The sequence below is a fragment of the Mastomys coucha genome, unplaced genomic scaffold, assembly GCF_008632895.1.
Source record: "Mastomys coucha isolate ucsf_1 unplaced genomic scaffold, UCSF_Mcou_1 pScaffold5, whole genome shotgun sequence".
Lineage (NCBI taxonomy): Eukaryota > Metazoa > Chordata > Mammalia > Rodentia > Muridae > Mastomys > Mastomys coucha.
In genome coordinates, this window is record NW_022196911.1 from 101349074 (window position 1) to 101369362 (window position 20289).

At 47.6% G+C, this 20289-nt stretch overlaps 1 protein-coding gene and 1 pseudogene across 5 annotated transcripts in view; one reads left to right on the forward strand and one right to left on the reverse strand.

Annotated features, from left to right (window-relative positions):
• Positions 1-130: 130 nt before the first annotated feature.
• Positions 131-2753, reverse strand: LOC116078755 (annotated as a pseudogene). The gene is made up of 2 exons (XR_004113624.1): positions 2740-2753; positions 131-2305 (listed from the first exon to the last, which is right to left on the reverse strand). The product of XR_004113624.1 is annotated as a cactin pseudogene (transcript).
• Positions 2754-17859: 15106 nt separating this feature from the next.
• The window catches only part of Tlk2 (tousled like kinase 2), a 96359-nt gene continuing 93929 nt past the window's right edge, over positions 17860-20289 (forward strand). The window contains exon 1 of one of the 4 annotated variants that reach the window (XM_031352940.1): positions 17860-18124. Coding sequence is in view for 2 of the 4 variants with exons in the window: in XM_031352943.1 (XP_031208803.1) it covers positions 19152-19194 (43 nt within the window). In the remaining 2 variants the exon portion in view is untranslated. Of the gene's footprint in view, positions 18125-18431; positions 19195-19609; positions 19760-20289 lie in introns of those variants that run through there. The other 3 variants (XM_031352943.1, XM_031352938.1, XM_031352941.1) reach the window with 3 other exon arrangements.

The window sequence follows — 20289 nt, forward strand, 5'->3', positions numbered from 1 at the left end:
CTGTGTGCAGTCAGCCATCTACAGCACACGGGTTTCCAAGGCTTCTGAAGGAGGTTTTCTCGTCCTCTGGGCCTTGCCACCCCGGAGCTGTGCAGGGGCAGGCCTGGCAGGGGCGGGTAGCCCACGGGCGTCACCGGCGGTAGTGATAGCGCTTGAAGTGGAACCAGAGCTGGAAGATTCCACTGGCGAACTGGCAGCGGAAGCCATGGCGGTGTGAGTAGTCCCACTCGCGCCTGACGATCTTGAAGGCGATGTCCTCGTAGGGCGGGCCCGCGTGGAAGCGCAGGATGGCGAAGTCCGGGTTGTCCGGACAGGCTTCCAGGAAGTACTCCGGCGTGGCACGCTTGCGGATGAGGTCCGGGTAGAAGATGTTGAACTTGTAGCCCTGCACGATCTTGGGCGGAGGGTTGTCCCAGTCGTAATGCGTCCGGTTGTATCTGTTCCACTCGAAGCCCGTGTGCAAGCGGTTGAAGAAGCACGGCTTGCGAGGCTGGTACCTGGCGGCCCACGGGGAGGCGCGGCCATCCAGCGGCATCTCCACGCCGAACTGCGCCTCGTCCTGCCCCATGCCCTCCCTCGCGAGCTGGAAGAAGATGTCCTCGGCGCTCTCGCTCGCATCCCCTGGAGCCTGAAGCTGCTGCTGGCGACCCATCTGCAGGCGCTGCGGGTCCTCGTGCGGCTCCAGCACATGCGCGTTGCCAGGCAGCTCCTGCGCGGTGAGCAGCCGCGGACTGTAGCGGCCTGCCTCGTAGTCTGCCAGGCTCTGCCGGATCGGGTCCTCCTCCATCAGCACTGCCTCGCCCTCTGCCTCCCCTGGTGCTGTGTCCACTGAAGTCCCGGGCCTGGGGGGCCGCTCTGCAGGTTCGGGGCTGTGGGTGGCCTTGTGCTCTGGTTTCTGGATGGGGAACAGCGGCTCGCTCGCCACACCCTGCTGCTGCTCCTGCTTCAGTTGGAACATCTTCTGTCTAAGACCATCTTGGTGGCGCTCCCGGAGCCTGGCCCTGGCCATGTGTACACGCAGCTGCTGCAGCAGGCTCTCCCAGTAGTCCGTGTCGAGGTTGGGGCCGCCGGCTCGGACCTTGCCCTCGATGGCTTGGAAGATGGCCTGCAGCTCCTTGTAAGTCTTTCCCTTGAACACCGACTGCACTTCGGAGCTGACCGAGGCGTTGACCACCTCGCGGCGCTGTCCTGGGCCCTCGCCAGAGGCCTCCAGCTTGCGGAGCTTGGCGATCTCATCCTCTGTGATGGTCGTCACGTCTTGCCAGAAGTCCACGTTCTTGCCCTGCTCCAGGTCCATGGACACCTGGATGTCCTCGAGCAGGTCCTCCATGTCTGCCACCTTGAGACTGTTGAGGAAGGTGGAGGGTTCGTGCATCTCCACCGCCAGGTCAGAGTCTTCCTCTGCACTGATGTACTTGGCCAGCAGGTCGATGGGCTTGGCTCGCCCATCTCGGATTCGGATCTTGGAGCGAAGCTTGGCCTGCTGCAAGTGGAAGCTGTCCTCCTGCTCCTCCCAGGTCTTAAAGTGTTCTGCCTCCTTCTCCCGCTGCAGCATCTCCAGCTCCCGCTCCCGCAGGGCTTTCTCCCGTTCCCGCTCTAGCCGCAGCCGTTTGACCTTTTACAGCTCCAGCCGGTTCTCCTCCCAGATCCTCTTGTGGCGCTCCTTCAGCTCCTTTTCTCCCAGGTGGCTGATGCCTTTTTTCTCCAAGGCCTTCTTCCAGATGAAGGTGCCCAGCAGGTTGTTGTCTCCAAAGGGGTTGTCGGTGTTGCTGTAGCCCATGTAGTCCTCACCCCAGCCCATCTTCTGGAGCTTCTTGCGCTCCTTCGCTTCCTTCTTGGCCAGTCTTCGAGCACGCTTCTCCTCGGGTGTCTCCAAGGCCTTGAGCAGCTCTTCTTGCTGCTTGCGCTCCTCACGAAGCCCCAGTCGTCTCTGCAGGCTGTGCTGCTGGCTCAGGGCCATGGTAGCTGCCCCGTGATTCCGGGAGCATCTTGAGGAGTCCGAGCTAGATGCTGATGACCCTGGGGACCAAGAGTGCCTGTGACCCTTTCGGGTCCGGGAGCCCCGTGCCTGCTGCTCACCCGAGTCAGAGTGTTTGCACTGGTCCTGTGAGTGCCGCGAGGTGGCCGAAGGCTGCTCTGGCTTCGCCTCCTAGACTTCTGCTGCCAGTCTTCAGAATCCGACCTTGCGACCCTGGCTGCCCAACTTGTCTTCGCACTGGTGCTCGTGAGCTCGTGTTCCTGTCGCCTTCAGATGCTCTGCCTGTGGCTCTGGCTCCAGCTGTGGCTGCGGCAGCGGCTCTGACTCCTACTCCCTTACTTCTGGCCGCAGTGAGAGTCAGGTTCCATTTGGTGACCAGCGCAACCATCAAGAGTTTATATACTTTTTTTTTTTACAAACAGGAAGGGGTGGGTCCCACTGGGCGTGGCCAGTTCCGGGACCTAGATGGGCTCTACCTGCCCTTTTTCTAAAAAATTAATTCGTTTATTTCATGTATCTGAGTACACTGTACCTGTCTAAAGGACACACCAGAACAGTGCATCATATCCCATTACAGATGGTTGTGGGCCACCATATGGTTGCTGGGAATTCAACTCAGGACCTCAGGAAGAGCAGTCAGTGCTCTGAACCGCTAGCCATCTGTCCAGCCCTAAGACTGGATAGTTCTAAAGAGATAATTTTTTTAGTGGTTGAATTTGTAAGGCTATGGGACTTTTTTAAGTCTGTAAAATGGCTTATACCTTGAGGTCTTCATTTGTGATCTTGGGGATGAACCAGAAAAAAAGGTGTGGTTTAAGAGGAACGTGTTTGCATGTTTGTTTATTAGGTTGACAAGGGGTCCTTGTGCTGGTTAAATTTTTATCAACCTGACACAAGTTAGCATCATCTACAAGGATGGAACCTCAACTGAACTGAAAACCAAAACAAAACAAACAAACAAACAAAAAACCTCCATAAGGTCCAGCTGTGGAGGCTTTTCTCAATCAGTCATTGATGGGGCAGGGCCCAGCCCATTATGGGTGGTGCTGTCCCTGGGCTGGTGGTCCTGGGTTCTATAAGAAAGCAGGCTGAGCAAGCCATGCTAGCAAGTAGGCTAATAGGTAGCACCAATTCATGGCGTCAGCGTCAGCTCGTGCCTTTAGGTTCCTGCCCTGCTTGAGCTCCTGTCCTGACTTCCTTCAGAGAAGGAAGGACTTCCTTGAGTTCACCAATTTTGTATTAGTGAGGGTTCTCTAGACTCACAGAACTTATGGTAGCCTCCATATAGTAAAGGAGTTTGTTGATGACCTACAGTCTGTAGTCCAACTCCCAACAAAGGTCAGCAGCAGCTGTGAATGGAAGTCCAAGGATCCAGCAGTTGCTCAGTCCCACAAGGCAAGCAGGCGAAGCAGAGCCTTCCTTCTTCCAGTGTCCTTATATAGGTCTCCAGCAAAAGGTGTGGCCCAGATTAAAGGTGTGTGCCACCACACCTTTAATCCCAGATGACCTTGAACTCGTAGATCTTCCTATCTTAATCTTCTGGGATTCATAGCCATTATGCCTCAAGATCTCCATGCCAAGATCCAGGTTGGAAACTTGTATCTCTCAGCCTCCAAATTAGGGCCAGAGATGAGCCTTCTAATTCTGGATTGTAGTTCATTTCAGATATAGTCAAGTTGACAACCAGGAATAGCCACTACAATCCACCCCTTGCCAACTTGACACAAATAATATCTCATGTCCACATGAAACAATAGCAAAATCATGAATACGCCTAACATGATATAACTATTCCTCGTGCAATCGCAAACGCATTTGGAAATTTACAATGGGGCAATGTCCCTTGGGAACATTCTTTTAGTCTCTCAACTTAAATACCAATTGATGTTAAAGAAATTGGAAGAAAGAAAAATGTATTCTTAACAAAATAAGACAGAAGCATTCATATTACTTTATAATCCTCATTTCTGCAACTGATTACATAGTCTTAGCTGGTATTTATAACTACTTTCCTCTACTACCCTTCCTTCCTTATATTTCCTTCCCCTTCAGCAAGCACCTCAGCAGGTCTTGGCTCTTTTCCTGGAGGATTGACCCATACCTTCATTCCTGATGGGTCTGCATCCTTTGTCATCCTGCTTGGATTAGACTGTTGTAATTTCCCATTGACTTTAATCACAGGACATGGAAGTACTAAGAGACGCCCTAGGGGATCTCCTGCACTCCAGACATAATCCTGCTTACCTCCATTGTGAAGAAGCAATCCGATTTCTCCATGGTAATCTGGATCTATCACTCCTCCTAACACTGTTATTCCTTTCTTAGCCTATTGGCTTAAGGGCATTAGAAGCCCAAAATGACCAGGGGGATGTCTGAGCTTTCAGTTCAATGGTATGTTTGTTGTGGCTCCTGGTAGGAGAACTCTGCCCTCTGGAACCAAAACTTCTACACCAGCAGAACCTAGAGTTGTGGGGACAGGAAGCAAAAATTTTCCTAGAGGGTCACTAGGAGTGATAGTGAGTGGAACTATTCCCTTTTCCTCCCCTTGATTCCTGAACCCATGGATCCTAGCTATGGGGGAAACTGTACCATATATTGGATGCTGATTCAAAGCATATACTGCCTTCTGAAGAACTCTGCCCCAGCCCTCCATGCTGTTGCCACCTAATTGGCGCTGTATCTGTATCTTCAAAAAGGCCATTCCATCTTTCTATCAGACCGCAGCTTCAGGATGATGGGGAACATGGTAAGACCAGTGGATTCCATGATTGTGGGCCCACTGTCGCACTTCTCTGGCTGTGAAGTGAGTTCCTTGGTCAGAAGCAATACTGTGTGGAATACCATGAGGATAGATAAGGCATTCAGTGAGTCCACAGATGGTGGTTTTGGCAGAAGCATTTCATGCAGGAAAGGCAAATCCATAACCAGAATAAGTGTCTACTCCAGTAAGAACAAAACGTTGTCCTTTCCATGGAGGAAGTGGTTCAATGTAGTCAACCTGCCACCAGGTTACTGGCTGGTCACCTCCAGGAATGGTGCCATATCTGGGGCTCAGTGTTGGTTTCTGTTGTTGGCAGAGCTGGCATTCAGCAGCAGCTGTAGCCAGGTCAGCCTTGATGAGTGGAAGTCCGTGTTGTTGAGCCCAAGCATAACCTCCATCTCGGCCACCATGACCACTTTGTTCATGTGCCCATTGAGCAATGGCAGGGATAGCTGGGGAAAGAGGCTGACTGTCCACCGAATGGGTCATCTTATCCACTTGATGACTGAACTCCTCCTCGGATGAAGTCACCTTTTGGTGAGCATTTACATAGGACATGAATATCTTCACATCCTCTGCCCATTTGGAGAGATCTATCTCAATTGTGAACTCAAAGTATAAACCAAAGAAACACTCTCCTCCCTGACTTGCTCCTATGTGTTTTGTGGAAGCAGTAGGAATGTTAGGTAAGGCAGGGGGAAGATTGCAGAACACAGTGTATGTGGAGTTATGAGAAACCAGAAAGAGGCCCTGGAGCAGTGGCTCAGCTGTTAGAGCTCTTCCTGCCCTTTCCACTCCCAGCACCCATCTTGGGCTGCTCATAGCCTCCAGCACCTCCAGCTCCAGGGGCTCTAACACTCTTTTCTGTGTGTACCCCACACATGGTGCAGACACACGTAAGTACAAAACATCTTTCAAAAATCAAAACAAGCCAGGAAGTGGTGGTGCACACCTTTAGTCCCAGCACTTGGGAGGCAGAGGCAGGCGGATTTCTGAGTTCGAGGCCAGCCTGGTCTACAGAGTGAGTTCCAGGACAGCCAGGGCTATACACAGAAACCCTGTCTCGAAAAAAAAAAAAACTAAAACAAAACAAAAAACCAGAAAGTGTTGCTGGGGGTGGGGGATGCTAGGGAAGTGTTGAAGCAAAGTAAAAGAGCCAATAGTGCTTAGAGAAGGACTAAGAATGCAGGTGTTGGTCTTTTGAAAAGTGCCTGCCTAGAAACCCTGAGGCCTAGGTTTCATTCCAGTACTACAAAACCTAATGATGCACTCCTGTATCCAAACACCTGGGAAGTAGAGGCAGGAGGATGGGAGGTACTTACGGCCAGCCTCCTTCTATGAACCTATCTCAAAACAACAAAAGCTGCTGCAGGGTGGGTGGGGGTGGTGCACACTTTCCTTCTTAGTACTCTGGAGGCAGAAGCAGGCAGATTTCTATGAGATCCAGGCCAGCTTGGTCTACAGGACAAGTTCTGGGACATCCAGGTCTACACAGAGAAACTCTGTCTCAAAAAACTAAAACAAAACCAACCAAACAAACAAAAAAATGAACAGACAAAAAAAAAAAGAAAAAATCAACACAACAAAACAACAGTGACCAGAACTCAGTCCTGTGTGCAGATTCTGAGAGTGAATCACACCCCATATGGTTTCACAGCCCCTAGGGACAAAGGACTGAAGTGCATATTTTACATACCAAAGGAGACCTGGCTTCCAGGTTCTTTCAGTCCCTACCTGGCATACCTTGCTGCCAGCCTGAACTTTCCAGTCTCTTCCCCCCAAAGCTTCTCCCTATATAATCCAGACATTTTGTGTGCTCGCCCTTTCTGTCTCTGTCTCTGTCTCTGTCTCTGTCTCTGTGTGTCTCTCTCTTTCTGTCTTTGTCTCTCTCTCTCTCTTTCTCTCTCTCTTTCTCTGTGTCTCTCTCTGTCTCTGTCTCTCTCTGTGTCTCTGTGTGTGTGTCTCTCTCTATCTCTCTCTGTGTCTCTGTGTGTGTGTGTCTGTATGTGTATGTGTGTCTCTCTGTGTCTCTGTCTCTCTCTCTCTTTCTCTGTCTCTCTCTTTCTCTGTGTCTCTATCTCTCTGTGACTCACTCTCTCTCTTTCTCTGTGTGTCTCTCTCTCTTTCTCTGTGTCTCTCTCTGTCTCTCTCTCTGTGTCTCTCTCTGTCTCTCTGTCTGTATATGTGTGTGTGTCTCTGTCTGTCCCTGTCTCTCTCTGTGTATGTGTCTCCCTCTTTCTGTCTTTCTCTCTCTCTCTCTGTGTCTCTCTGTCTCTGTCTCTCTCTGTGTCTGTCTCTGTCTCTCTCTCTTTCTCTGTGTCTCTCTCTGTCTCTCTGTGTGTGTGCGTGTGTGTGTCTCTCTCTGTCTTTGTCTCTCTCTCTCTCTCTTGCTGTGTCTCTCTCTGTCTCTGTCTCTCTGTCTCTGTCTGTCTGTCTGTGTGTGTCTGTGTGTCTTTCTCTGCACTATTGCCCACTTCTTTCTTTTTCTCTCCTTCTTCTACCTGCTGCCCCATGCACATGGCGAGTACCTGGCCTTGGGGCCAGTGAGCTTGCCCACCCGAGGACAGCTTCCCAATAAACTTGCCTTTAATATAATCTAATCTGGTTCAAAACGTCTCATTTCACATGCAGTGAAGAAATAACCTATCAGATGTGACCAAAACTGGGTGATGTTCAGTCCCCAACCCGATGGCCTTGGTCATTCCAGGCCATATCGGGACCACTCCATCCCTCTCTCCTCTGAAGATGCATAATTTCTTGAGACTCCACGAGTACCCAACACTAGCTACATAGTCTCACTTAACCCTTACAACCCCACGGTATGCTTATCTAGAGCAAGCAGCTGTGCAGGGATGGGACATCCCATTCCCTAGTACTATTGGCTTCCCTCAGAAGCACTCACTAACACTCTGCCAATGGAATAGCCTAGGATGTCCAAGTCGTCTGGTAGCAGGTGGTGGCAGCAATGGTGTGACAGACCTGGCAGGAATGGTATTCTCTCAACCTATCAGACAATTGAAACAATGGACTCCAAAGACATAGGAATTTCCCCACAGAAATACCATGCTGGGAGAAGCAAAAGGCCCCAGCTGGAGGTGGGGGATGGGCTGGGGTAGGGGTAGGGGTGGGTATATGGGGAACAGTTGTCTTTCCAAAGGAGACATCACACAGTCCTAACGGCTTGTCAGGCTGGGTAGTAGTGGTGCAAACTTTAGTCTAAGCACAGGGAAGGCAGAGGCTGGCTGATCTCTGAGTTCGAGGCCAGCCTGGTCTACATATTGAGTTCCAGGACAGCCAGGGCTACACAGAGAAACCCTAACTGGGAAAACACAACAAAACAATGAATTGACTTCTTAGACCACTTTACAGGATGGGCCAGTAGTGGGAAGGACCACACCTTGACCGGGACTGCTTAGATAAGAAAACCCTTGGCCTTCTTAGACTTTAGTCTCACTTCAGTACCCCTAAAGTGGATCTAGAAGTTCTCTAGAACTCTTTGTCCCTCTTCCTAATATGGCCACACTGAATAAATCTCCTTTTTTCTACTTTCAACTTTTAGTTTGGCTGTTTTAAATGGTGTATTGAAGATGGGTAGATGGCCTTGACTTTGAGCTCATGTTGGGACCTCCAACTCCTAGGCAGGAAGCTGCAGGAAAGGGACTGACTGACTCGGAACCTGCATTTCAGTAGGTGCCCAAAGGAACATAGTTGAAGGTTTTTTTTTTTAGTGTTGTTTGTTTGTTTGTTTGTTTGTTTGTTTGAGACATGATCATAGTATGTACCCCTGGCTGGCCTGGAACTCACTATATAGTCCAGGCTGGCCTCAAATTCCCAGAGATCCTCTTGCCTCTGATTCCTGAGTACCGGGAGTAAAGGCTTCTGTTCCAGTGAGCTAGTGTTCAAAGGAATGTGTGGTTATGTTAGAAAGGCATCAAACTTGAGCTTGGATAATTTTTATATACTTTTCATACACCATGAAACATATTTTTCCAACTATTTAAAAATGTAAGACAGGAGTGGGCCTGTTGTCCCAGTTGCTTGTGAGGTTGCAGGACAGTTACTTGAGCCCAGGAGTTCTGCATCATTTTGCACAACATAATGCAACCCAACAAAAGCATAAAAATCATCCTTAGCTTGAAATCCATACAAAGACAGGTAGGGCAAATGGAGCTCAGAGACTATAGCTTATTGACCCTTGGTCCACATCCTAGTCATCTCAAAGCTCCTTATCATGAGGCAAGGAAGTGTCTACCAAAATGTCTGGTCCTCCCATTAGAGGTGGTCTAGTTTAGATATTATGACTTCTCGCCTTAATGTACACACCCAAATGTTCCCACTGATTCAGTTTGGCATTAGTGGAGGCCCTCGCCCAATTGTGTAGTTTGTAACAGGCAGCCTGCTTTGTGGATAGTTAAGACTCACCGTAGAGTACAAGTACCAGCTGTTGTGACAGTGACATTCACAAGTTACTCTTCTCTGTTCCTTTCTATCTCCTAATAATCATAATCATAATCATAATAATCAGTAGTAATAGTAGACCTCACTATCTTCCTGGAACAGTTTAGAGGTTTTTGTTTGTTTGTTTTTTGTTTGTTTTTGGTTTTTCGAAACAGGGTTTCTCTATGTAGCCCTGGCTGTCCTAGAACTCACTGTGTAGACCAGGCTGGCCTAGATCTCAGAAATCCGCCTGCCTCTGCCTCCCAAGTGCTGGGATTAAAGGCGTGCACTTCCACTGCCTGGCCATATAATCAATTCTTAAGGCTCTACTTATATCCATCTAGCCTGGACCTACCTGCCACTGCCTGAGAATCTCTTTCTTCTCTGTGGACATTCATATCAGATTCTGGCCCTCCTGTGAGCTGTGTTGTGCACAAAGACTCATTACTTAGCTTAGAATTTAGCTCAGTGGTAGAGTCCTTGTTCGCCGTGGTAGAGGCCTAGATACTATGGCCCTAATCTCCACATGATCCAGTCTCAAACCACCTGTTTCCACATCTGAAAGCTGGGAGCACGATTCCGATCCCGTGAGCAATGTTAGAGTTGACATGACATCTGGTACCTATCAGGTAACCATGGCTGATGTAGAGTAGGCATGCCATCAACCAACTGCTTGCAGGAAAGTACACTGTAGCTTAACATCCCAGGTCTCAGTCTCCCTGAGGATTAAAAAAAGTTGAAAAAAAAAGTTATTGGGGGGCGGGGGAAGGGGCAGAGAGTTGGCTCAGTGGTTAAGAGCACTGACTACTCTTCCAAAGGTCCTGAGTTCAAATCCCAGCAGCCTCATGGTGGCTCACAACCATCCATAATGAGATCTGATGCCCTCTTCTGGGGTGTCTGAAGACAGCTACATTGTACTTACATATAATAAATAAAGAAATCTTAAAAAAAAAAAAAACTTAATGGGAAGAACTGAGGTGGTTCTTTTGATCTTATATATATATATATTTTAAATTTGTGATTACAGGTTTCTTGAGAATAAAGCTTTGTATGTAGCCCTGACTGGCGTAGAACTCCATGTCCATCGGGCTGTGCCTTCTCGTGTCCTGAATGCTGGAATTACAGATGTGAGCCATCACATTCAGCTAAATACAGTTCTTGTCATTGTCTCTGTCTCCAGTTTTGCTCTGAGAAAGACTAATATGGGCTGGGTATGGTGGCACATGTCAATATCCTACTACCCAGGAGGTAAACACAGGAGGATGGGAGTTCAAAGTCAATCTTGCTTAGCTTCAGATGGCAGCTGAGGCTTTAGGGATTCCAGTCTCAAAAACCGAGGGTGGGGCAACAAAGGCTACTCTGGATGATTCAGTAGTTTACCAGTGGGGACTTATTAAAACAGAATTTATGCCTCTCTTGCATTTTAGCTATTAGAAAGATGGAACATGGCAATGATTTTAAAAATATGGAGAAGAGGTTAAAAGAGGACATGACAGAAGGGAGGCTGCTCTTCAGAGAACAGGAAGATTGTTCGGCATCAGTGGGCTGTGGGGAAGAGCTTGTGACTTGATAAGTGAAACAATTGTGTTAAGACTTGCTTAAGGTGTAGGGGATTGGCTTCAATAGCAGACGGCTGGCCGCCTAGCAAATATGAGGCCCTGCCTGGATCTGCTTCCTAGGCTGGAGGAGGGAGTATATGTTCAACTGGCTTAAGCAGAGCTTCCAAACCACTAGACAGGGAGGGGAGGTAGGAAACAGGAGATGGCTGGCAATGGTGAATCTCAGGGAGGCTGAGTGCTAGGGTGTTAATCTATAGTGTACTTTCGGGCAAGTAGTTCTCCATTTTGTTAGAAATGGGAAGAAGAGGGGCTGGAGAGATGGCTCAGTGGTTAAGAGCACTGAGTGCTTTCCAGAGGTCCTGAGTTCAATTCCCAGCATCAGGATCTGATGCCCACTTCTGGTGTCTGAAGACACTGACGGTGTACTCCATATAAATGAAAAATAAATCTTTTTTTTGTTTTTTAGAGAGATTTTATTTGCTGGGTGGTGGTGGCGGCAGCGGCGGCGGCGGCGGCGGCAGCGGCGGCGGCGGCGCACGCCTTTAATCCCAGCACTTGGGAGGCAGAGGCATGTGGATTTCTGAGTTCGAGGCCAGCCTGGTCTACAGAGTGAGTACCAGGACAGCCAGGGCTACACAGAGAAAACCTGTCTCGAAAAACCAAAAAAAAAAAAAAAAAAGAGAGAGATTTTGTTTATTTTTTAGTGTTTAAATATGTAGTATTCTTCCAAAGGTCTGCTGTACTTTAAGGCTTGGTCTCACTGTGGTGGCACTTTTAGGGATGACTGGATTATAAGGGCACTAACTTTAACAATGACCAATATACTTACTAGTTCATAAACAAATGGGATTTTAAGTCCTTGGATGGAAAAACTAGGTCCCTGTGGGTAGACATTTGAAGCATATTTTGTCTTCAGACACTTCCTGTGACTAGAGTAGCAGCTCTACTCTATCATGTCCTCTGACACGAAAGAGGAGAGCCAAGGGTCATGGGCTGAAATCTCTTGAGATGGAGGCCTTTGACAAATCCTAGCTTCTGCCGAGTCATTTTCTCAGATATTTGTTACAGTGTTATTTATTTTGTTATAAATCTCAATAGGCATCCTCTAAAATGTAATGTTTACATTAAAATGACAGATAACCTCAGTTTTTGCTTCAAATACTATCTCTAAAGGGTTCAATCCATTGATAGCTTGTTTTTCCAAATCAAATTGCATTGCCAAATCAACTTAATGACAATTACTTAGGTCCCTGGCAGAAATGTGAAGTTATGCTAAAGACCATTAATTCAGGGATTACTGTCAGGTCCATAAATATTGCAGGATATTTGGTCATACTGTGAACTCAGAGGTTGTGTTATTTACTGGGAAAAAAAAAAACTATCTAGTTGTGGTGTTGCTTACCCTTAGCATACAGCTTTAACTCCTCTGGCTAGAATATAGACAGGCCCTTAGTACACACCTTTAATTCCAAACAATGAAGGCAAACTAGTTTGTAGAAGGAAGCAACCATGTTTGAAAGTGATGTCTAATTGAGTGACAGACAAAGTGATGAATCAGAGAAAAATAGAATAGGATATGCCCAACTCTCACAAGAAGAGAGGAAAGGGAAGCTACTTACAGGGCAATGCAGAGAATGAGGAGTGAGGAGGCAGTTTTACTAACAGTTATACAGTACAGAGATAGGTTGCAGAGAGAACAAGGTAGACCAGGTGAAAACTAACAAACCAGCGAATGAGAAGGTACCAGGAAATTAGAACATATTGCCAAAGTTAGTAAGAAGCCAACCAGAGCAAAAAATCAGAGGCCAAAAGAGAAGCCAGATTGAATCAGTCAGTGTGATGGTTTGTATATGCTTGGCCCAGGGACTGGCACTATTAGAAAGCGTGGTCCTGTTGGAGTAGGTGTGTCACTGTGGGTGTGGGCTTTAAGATCTTAACCCTAGCTGTCTGGAAGTCAGAAGAAGATGTAGAACTCTCAGCTTCTCCTGTACCATGCCCACCTGGATGCTGCCATGTTCCTGCCTTGATGATACTGGGCCGAACCTCTGATTAAATTAAATGTTGTCCTTTATAAAACTTGCCTTGGTCATGGTATCTGTTCACAGAAGTAAAACCCTAACTAAGCAGTTGGTACCAGGGACTGGGGTATTGCAGTGAGAGTCCTGACCTTGTTTTTGTTTGGAAGAATGTGGATTTTGGGACTTTGGATTTGGAAAGCTGTGGAATGCTTTAATCAGGGTTTAATGGACTATCCTACTAGGACTATGGAAGACTTTATTACTGAAATTGATCTGAATTATGAGGACCTGGCCCACGAGATTTCAGTGGAGAATTTCAAAATGTGGCCTAGAGACTGTTTTTGTGGTATTTTGGTGAAGAATGTGGCTACTTTTTGCCCTTGTCTGAAGAGTCTGCCTGACACTAAGGTGAAGAGACTCAGATTAATTGCATTGACAAGTCTCAGAAACACTTATCATAGATTTTGTTCTCTGGTTAAGTCTCATGAAGAGCATTTTAAACAAGCATAGCAAGCTGAGAAAGAAAAATATAAAATATATGGTTGAGTATTAAGGGGCACCAGGAAGTGAAATGGAGCTGAATCTGTGTTCAAGGATATTAAATTGAATTAAAGCAGTAGTGACTTTGGGGAAAGACCTCACCTAGTTCAATGTGGATCCAGGCATGGTAATACAAGCCCTTAATCCCAGGAGGCAAAGACAAGCAGAAAGACTAGCAGATCTCTGAGTTCAAGGTCAGCCTAGAACTGAGCAAGTTCTAGTTGAATAAAAACTTAAATTCAGGCTTGGTGGACCACATTTTTAATCCCAATATTTAGGAGACAGGCAGGCAGATCTCTGAGTTCAAGGTCAATCTACAGAGCAAGATCCAGGACAGCTAAGCTTAGGCAGAAAACAAAGCTGGTAATAGAATAAGGGGGTGGCCATGTTCCAGCCCCAGCAAACAGCAGAACACTGCAGTTTCGGCCATGTGGCTCTGGCTTTAAGAGTGAAAAATAGAAGGGACCACTGGGACAATTAATGCTGGTTAGCTGGAGCTAAGAAATTAGTTGTGATTAAGAAGAGACCAGCATCACTGAGGTGAAATCTTCTGGGAAGTGTTTTCTGAGAGCACGCAGAAGCTGTGTTCCAGAGGTAGCCAAGGTTGTACCTCATGCTGCAGCTGGACTTGGTAATATCTAAGAGTTACCCAGGTGGTACTGGTTTTGAAGACATGAAAGGGATCATGATGAGTGGCTGAGGCTCGGCATTGTGAGAGGCCACGGAAGGCCATTGGTGAAAGTACAGCCTCAGTTGTAGTTGACAGCCCAGGACTGAAGAAATCATGCAAAGGAGTTGAGGTTGGCACCATGAAGAAAGCCTATGAGAGGCTGTAGGTGAAACCTAGTTGCAGTGGAAGACTCCAGCATATTGGAGATGCCAGTACCATGGGTTGATCACCAAGAACAGCAGCAGCAGTGGAGTAAGATCAACCTGGGCTTAGAGTGCTACAGAGGGCAGAGCTGGAGAAGTGACACCAACCCTTTGGAGGAACCTCAAAGATCATGTGTGGATCACAGACACTGAAATAAGCCGTAACACTGAAGATGTCTTAGAGACCCCAAGATGTTTGAGATGCCAGAGTTGTAGGCTATCTGATGAGGAAAGCTGCTAACAGGGAGTGGAACCAGCCCAGGAGAAAGAAGTTTGTTTCAGTCAACAAAGATGAAAAGGAAGTTGGAGATCTGAAGACTGCTATGACATCAGTCATGGAGATGCAGAGTTTGGAGTTTGTGCAGCTGGTTTCCTGTCTTGCTTTGGGGATTACAGTAAAGTGATTGGATGAATCTCAGAAGAGACCTTGAACTTTGGACTTTTAACATTCTTGTTTTGTTTTGTTTTTGTTTTTCGAGACAAGGTTTCTCTGGCTATCCTGGAACTCACTCTGTAGATCAGGCTGTCCTCAAACTCAGAAATCCACCTGCCTCTGCCTCCTAAGTGCTGGGATTAAAGGCGTGTGCCACCACCGCTCAGTGACTTTTAACATTCTTAAGACTGCTATAGACTATGGGGACTCTGGAAATCAGACTAAATGTATTTTGCATTATGCTATGTTTAGGTGAGACCCCCATAGACTCATATGTTTGAACAAGTCTATGAGGACCAGGGAGTGACATATGATGGTTTGTATATGCTTGGCCCAGGGAATGGCCTTATTAGGAGGTGTGGCCTTGTTGGAGTATGTGTTTCACTGTGGGTGTAAGCTTAAGACCCTCCCCCTAGCTACCTGAAAGTCAGTCTTCCACTAGCAGCCTTCAGATGAAGATGTAGAACTCTCAGCTTCTCCTGCACCATGCCTGCCTGGATGCTGCCATGTCCCCGCCTTGATGACACTGGACTGAACCTCTGAACCTATGTCAGCCCCAGTTAAATGTTGTCCTTTTTAAGACTTGCCTTGGTCATGGTGTCTGTTCACAGTAGTAAAACCCTAAGACAGTCAGCTTGGAGAGGAGTCTGAACCAGAACAGCTGTGTTGAACCGGCCAGTCCGAGCTCAGAAAGAACAAGAAAGACTGAGCTTGCGGGGCAGTGGTGGCACCTGCCTTTAATCCCAGCACTTGGGAGGCAGAGGCAGGCGGATTTCTGAGTTCGAGGCCAGCCTGGTCTACAGAGTGAGTTCCAGGACAGCCAGGGCTATATAGAAAAACCCTGTCTCAAAAAACCAAAAAAAAAAAAGAAAAAAAAAAAAGAAAGAAAGAAAGAAAGAAAAAAGAAAGACTGAACTTATTCAGCAGTAAATATCAGAGGCTCAAAACAATGTAGGCCTAGATAACATCATATGGAGGCTAGAAGCTTCCACGACTAGGCCTGGATTAGAGATGTAGGCAGTAAGCCTTGGCAGATAATTACCTCAGGAGAATAAAAGATACTTTAACACATAAACTATCTCACTTAATCCTCTAATGGCCCTGTTTAGTAACACCATTTTATGGACAAAGGAGCTGAGGCTTGGAGCTTAAGCCTACACATCCTTTAAAAGGCCGGGCTGGCATCAGAATCAAGAGCTTTACATAGGGTCTGTGTTCCGGGCTACCATACTGCAACATTTTTCAGAGGTCAGAGGTGGCAGCAGTGCAAACACACAGTTTCCTGGGTACCATTAACCCACTCTTGCTTTATGCTGGTTTTATTTTTGGAAACAGGCTCTCATTCTGTATCTCAGGATGGCCATGAGCAATCTCCCTTCTGCCTAAGCCTCTCAGGTGCTGGGATATTGAAGGTGTGAGTACCAAGTCTGAACTCTGTAGTACAACCACCATGTCCAATGATAGCATCTCCTTCACCCCCAATCAGTATGTGTATGTGTGTGGCACAGCATCTCAGAGGATAGCCTGTAGTTTCTCTCCCTCTACCATATCAATCTCAGGAATCAAATTCAGGTATGCGACTTGGTAGTGGCAAGTGCTGATAACCCTAAACCATCTCTTATCCTTTTGGTTGTGAGCCTATTTCTTACTAGCTGAGCCATCTCTTCAGCCTTGATAAACTCTCTCTTTGGCTCTGGTTTCTTTCTGATAAAGGAGGTAACCATCATGGAACATTCAAGAACATGTTTGCCAGAAATGGGTGTGGCACTCTACCCTGTAATTTCAGCACATGGCAGAAGATGGAGGACTGTTGCAAATTTTTGCCAGCCTAGGGTAGAGTGAGACTTTGTCTCAAAAACAACAAAACAAAAACAAAACTAAAAAAGATTACTCAGGAGTCGGAGGCGACAGAGGACACATGATAAGGTAGAAGATGTTCTGGTCTTCCTCCTCAAATTAATTCTTTAACAACCAACCACTTTGCTATTGTTAGTTCCAAAGGCAATGTTAGGAAAACACAACTTGAATACAAATCCCCGGGGACAGTCACATGTGTGATATGTACTATAGCCTCCATAATGAAGTACATTCAAAGATTCTGCTTAAGTTTAACCCACATTTACCCAGTTTCTTTGTCAAAGCAACCTTTACTCTTCCTTTGATTCATTATTAACCTACAGAGAAATCGTCACAACACATTGTGGAGAAAACTACAGCTAGTCTCAAGTATGACCAGTGGATATGTGATTCTCTGTGACTTTAACATGAATTTGGAAAAATTTTTCTTCATTCCTCTAAAACCAAAATCTGGTCCCATCTATGTTTAAGTTTTCCACAGCTGATGGGAAGTGAATTCTTATACAGGATATAGCATCACTTGCCATTCTCAGACAGGCTACTTCATATGACCAAACATAGTTTACATAAATTAATCCCTGAAACTAAGGTTAAGTTAATGTTACAAAAATTTCTTTTTCTGGAAAAAATATTTTTCTTGCCTGTTTTTTTTTTTTTTTTTTTTTTTTTTTTTTTTTTTTTTTTAGCCAGGGTTTGTGTGTAGTCCTGGAGCTTTATGTAGATAAGGCTGGCCTCAAACTCAAAGATCTGCCTATCTCTCCCTCTTGAGTGCTGGGATTAGAGGCATATGCCACTAGGCCTAGCTAGTATATTTTGAAGTATATGATGTTTAAAATAAGAAAGTCCCCAATTGTTCTAAGCAGTTTCTACTGGAATAGCTATTAAACCTACAGTAAGTAGACTTGGGTAGGATGACTTTCCTGGACACCTGTATGTAGTATGACTTGCTTTGTGTGCCTGGCCCTTTAAAGGACCCCAATGGCTAGTCAACTGACTCTTTGGGAATGCTTAGCCGTTAGAACTGCTTGACCCTATGACCTTTAGTGTCAGTTAACTCTTGGACTTCAGGAGACAGAGAGTAGGGTCCAAGAGTCAGAGGCGTGGGAAGAGAGTAGGGTCCAGGTAGCAGCAGAGTTAGGGTCAGAGAGTAGGGCTAGAGAAGACAGTTGGTACAGAAGAAAGAAGACTGAGAAGGGCTAGAGAGAAGGCAGTTGGTGAAGAGATTGAGCAGTGAAAAGGCCGCTGAGCCAGGAGAAGATTGAGCCTAGCCAGAAAAGATCCTACTGTTAGGAGACAGAGGAAGAATCCATGAAGAACCCCCACAAAATAACAGGAAAAAAAAGAGACATAAAGCTTCATTTATAGAAAATTAAAACTGCCGGGCAGTGGTGGCACTTGCCTTTAATCCCAGCTCTCAGGAGGCAGAGGCAGGCAGATCTCTGTGAGTTCAGGACAGCCAGGGCTACGCAGAGAAATCCTGTTTTGACCCCCCCCCCCCAAAAGGTGAAACTAAAAATTTCATCTGTGTTCAAATGGTTCCTTTAAAAAAGCACTCAGGAGCAGGCATCAGGGCGTATGCCTATAATGCCAGCTTCTAGGGCCTGCGACAAAAGGACTGAGAATTTAGACCAATCTTGGCTACATAGTGAGACTCAGAAACAGAGAAAGGTGAGTCTGTGTGCTGGGAATATAGTTCAGTCGGTAGACTGCTTGCCTAGTTTGTAATTAATCCTAGCTCTTGGAAACCAGGGGCAGGAGGACCAGAAGTTTGACAGCATCCTCAGCCACAGTGGGAGATCTAGGTTAGCCTCAGCCACATTAGACCTTTTATCAAAACAGAAAACTGAAAATGGGACTTATCGTCTAGAAAGGGTACTGGGAATCCTCTAGCTCTAGCTTGAGGTTGGTGAAACTTGAAACGATTAGATAATTGGCCCAGACAACTTGTTTGTGGACCAGCTGGAAGAACTCAGTTTCAACTCTGTCCATTTCTCTTTCTCTTCTGGTATCCTCTCCTAATTTATGACACTCCAGTGTCATTTAAGGGGTTATTTTTAGGCTGTGTATAGTGGCTGCATGCCTGTATTCTCAGAACTCTGGAAGAGGTTGAAGGACCTACCTACCACGTGAGACCAGCCCGTGCTGTATAGTGAGTGGCAGGCCATATTCTTTGTAGATTTATTTTTAATTATGGGTCTGTGTGTGCACATGAAAGCCTTATGGGTGTAGATGTCTTGGAGTTAGAGTTACAGGTGGTTGTGGCCTGCCCCACATTGGTGCTGGGAAGCAAACCCCAGGATCTCTGCAAGAACAGTGTCAACTACTGAGCCATCTCTCCAGCCCCCTTTCTTGACCAAAAGAGATACCCAGGCTGGCAATCTTGTTTCATCTCAGCCTCCCAAGTGTTGGGAATGTGGGTGTTATTTTCTTGATCCCACTATGATAACAGAACTGTCTTTGTTTTCCCACTGTGCAGACTTGAGGAGCCACAGCGCACTATCCTTTGGTTCTCCATCATTTTCATGCTTGAGGCTGACTGCATTCTGGGGGCTCCGCCTTACCCCCTTTCCCTACTCTTTGCTCCTGACTTGCTCTTCCCCCCTCTTCCTTTCAAAATGTTAATCTTTCCAAGCAGTCTGGGATCTGGAAGATGACTCCCGATTTGAATTTTTCTACGGAGCTTGAGTTCTGAAGGATGGAGAACATACAAAAAGGAATTTGTCATCCTTTCCCATTTGGTAGGTCTCTGTCCAGTCAATATATGGGAAAAAAAGTTAATAAGAAATAGGAACAGAATTCTACTTCGGAGTACTTGCCGACGCCTGGAAAAGTTCAAGCTGGCAGTTTAAAAAGCTTGAATGTTTTTCTTGATTCCCTTGTAGTCCCTTCAGTCATATTCAGACATCTGGTCAAGGAGGCATCAGAAGAAAACAAAAAGCCGGGCAGTTACTTTGAAGTCAGTGTCTTGGCTCAGGAGATTGGTGAAGAAAGCGACATTTTTTTTTTTTTTTAGCCCTCCTGTCGTAAGTGCTCACCCTCTCAGCCGACTCTCTGTCAAGAGCAGGCCGGTTGTTCCATTCCGGCATTTACCCTCAGACCCCCGAGCACCCCCAGGAGGCCCATCTTGTCACCGGAGGTTGAAATGGAACCTCCCCCTAGGTGCTCTGAGAGTGTCCCCCCCCCCGGGGGAGGGGGGTAAGCGCCCTCCGCTCTGGACCGGGTGGGGGCATGCCGGGTGAGGGCTCGCTCGGCTCTGATCCCGGGACACCTTTGTCCCTGGAGACGCCGGGTCGGGCCAGTCAGGTACGTGGAAGGCAAGGGCGGCGTGGCGTGGCGTGGCGTGGCGTGGGGTCGGGTCATGGCGGGCCGGCGGACGTCGGGTGGGCACCCCTCCCCTCCCTTCGCTCCCCTCCCTTCGCTCCCCTCCGATCCGTCGCTGGGCAGAGCAACCTCGCTTCTCACCCACAATGTGTGCAGAGCGAGCAGGGGGCGGGCAGGCGCGGCGGCCCGGCCACTCGGACGCTGCCCCGCGGCCCGACCGTCGGCCTCCGGCTCCGCTCACACACTCCCTCCGGTCAGGCCCGGGCCGCTTTCCCCGGCGCCCCGAAGCACGGCAACCGCCCCTCACGTCGCGGTCGGGCCGCCAGCGCCGCCAGCCGCCCGCCCTCGGCAGCCCTGTCTGTCAGGCGCGGCCTGCGCAGCCGGCGCGGGGTCCCCCTGCTTAACCCCTGCCGGCCAGGCCGGCCGCTGATTGGCGGAGGCGGAGCTCCGGGGCAGCGGCGACCCTCCTCCCCCCTCCAACACCTTTCTCGTCCCCTCCCCCACTGCCTGCA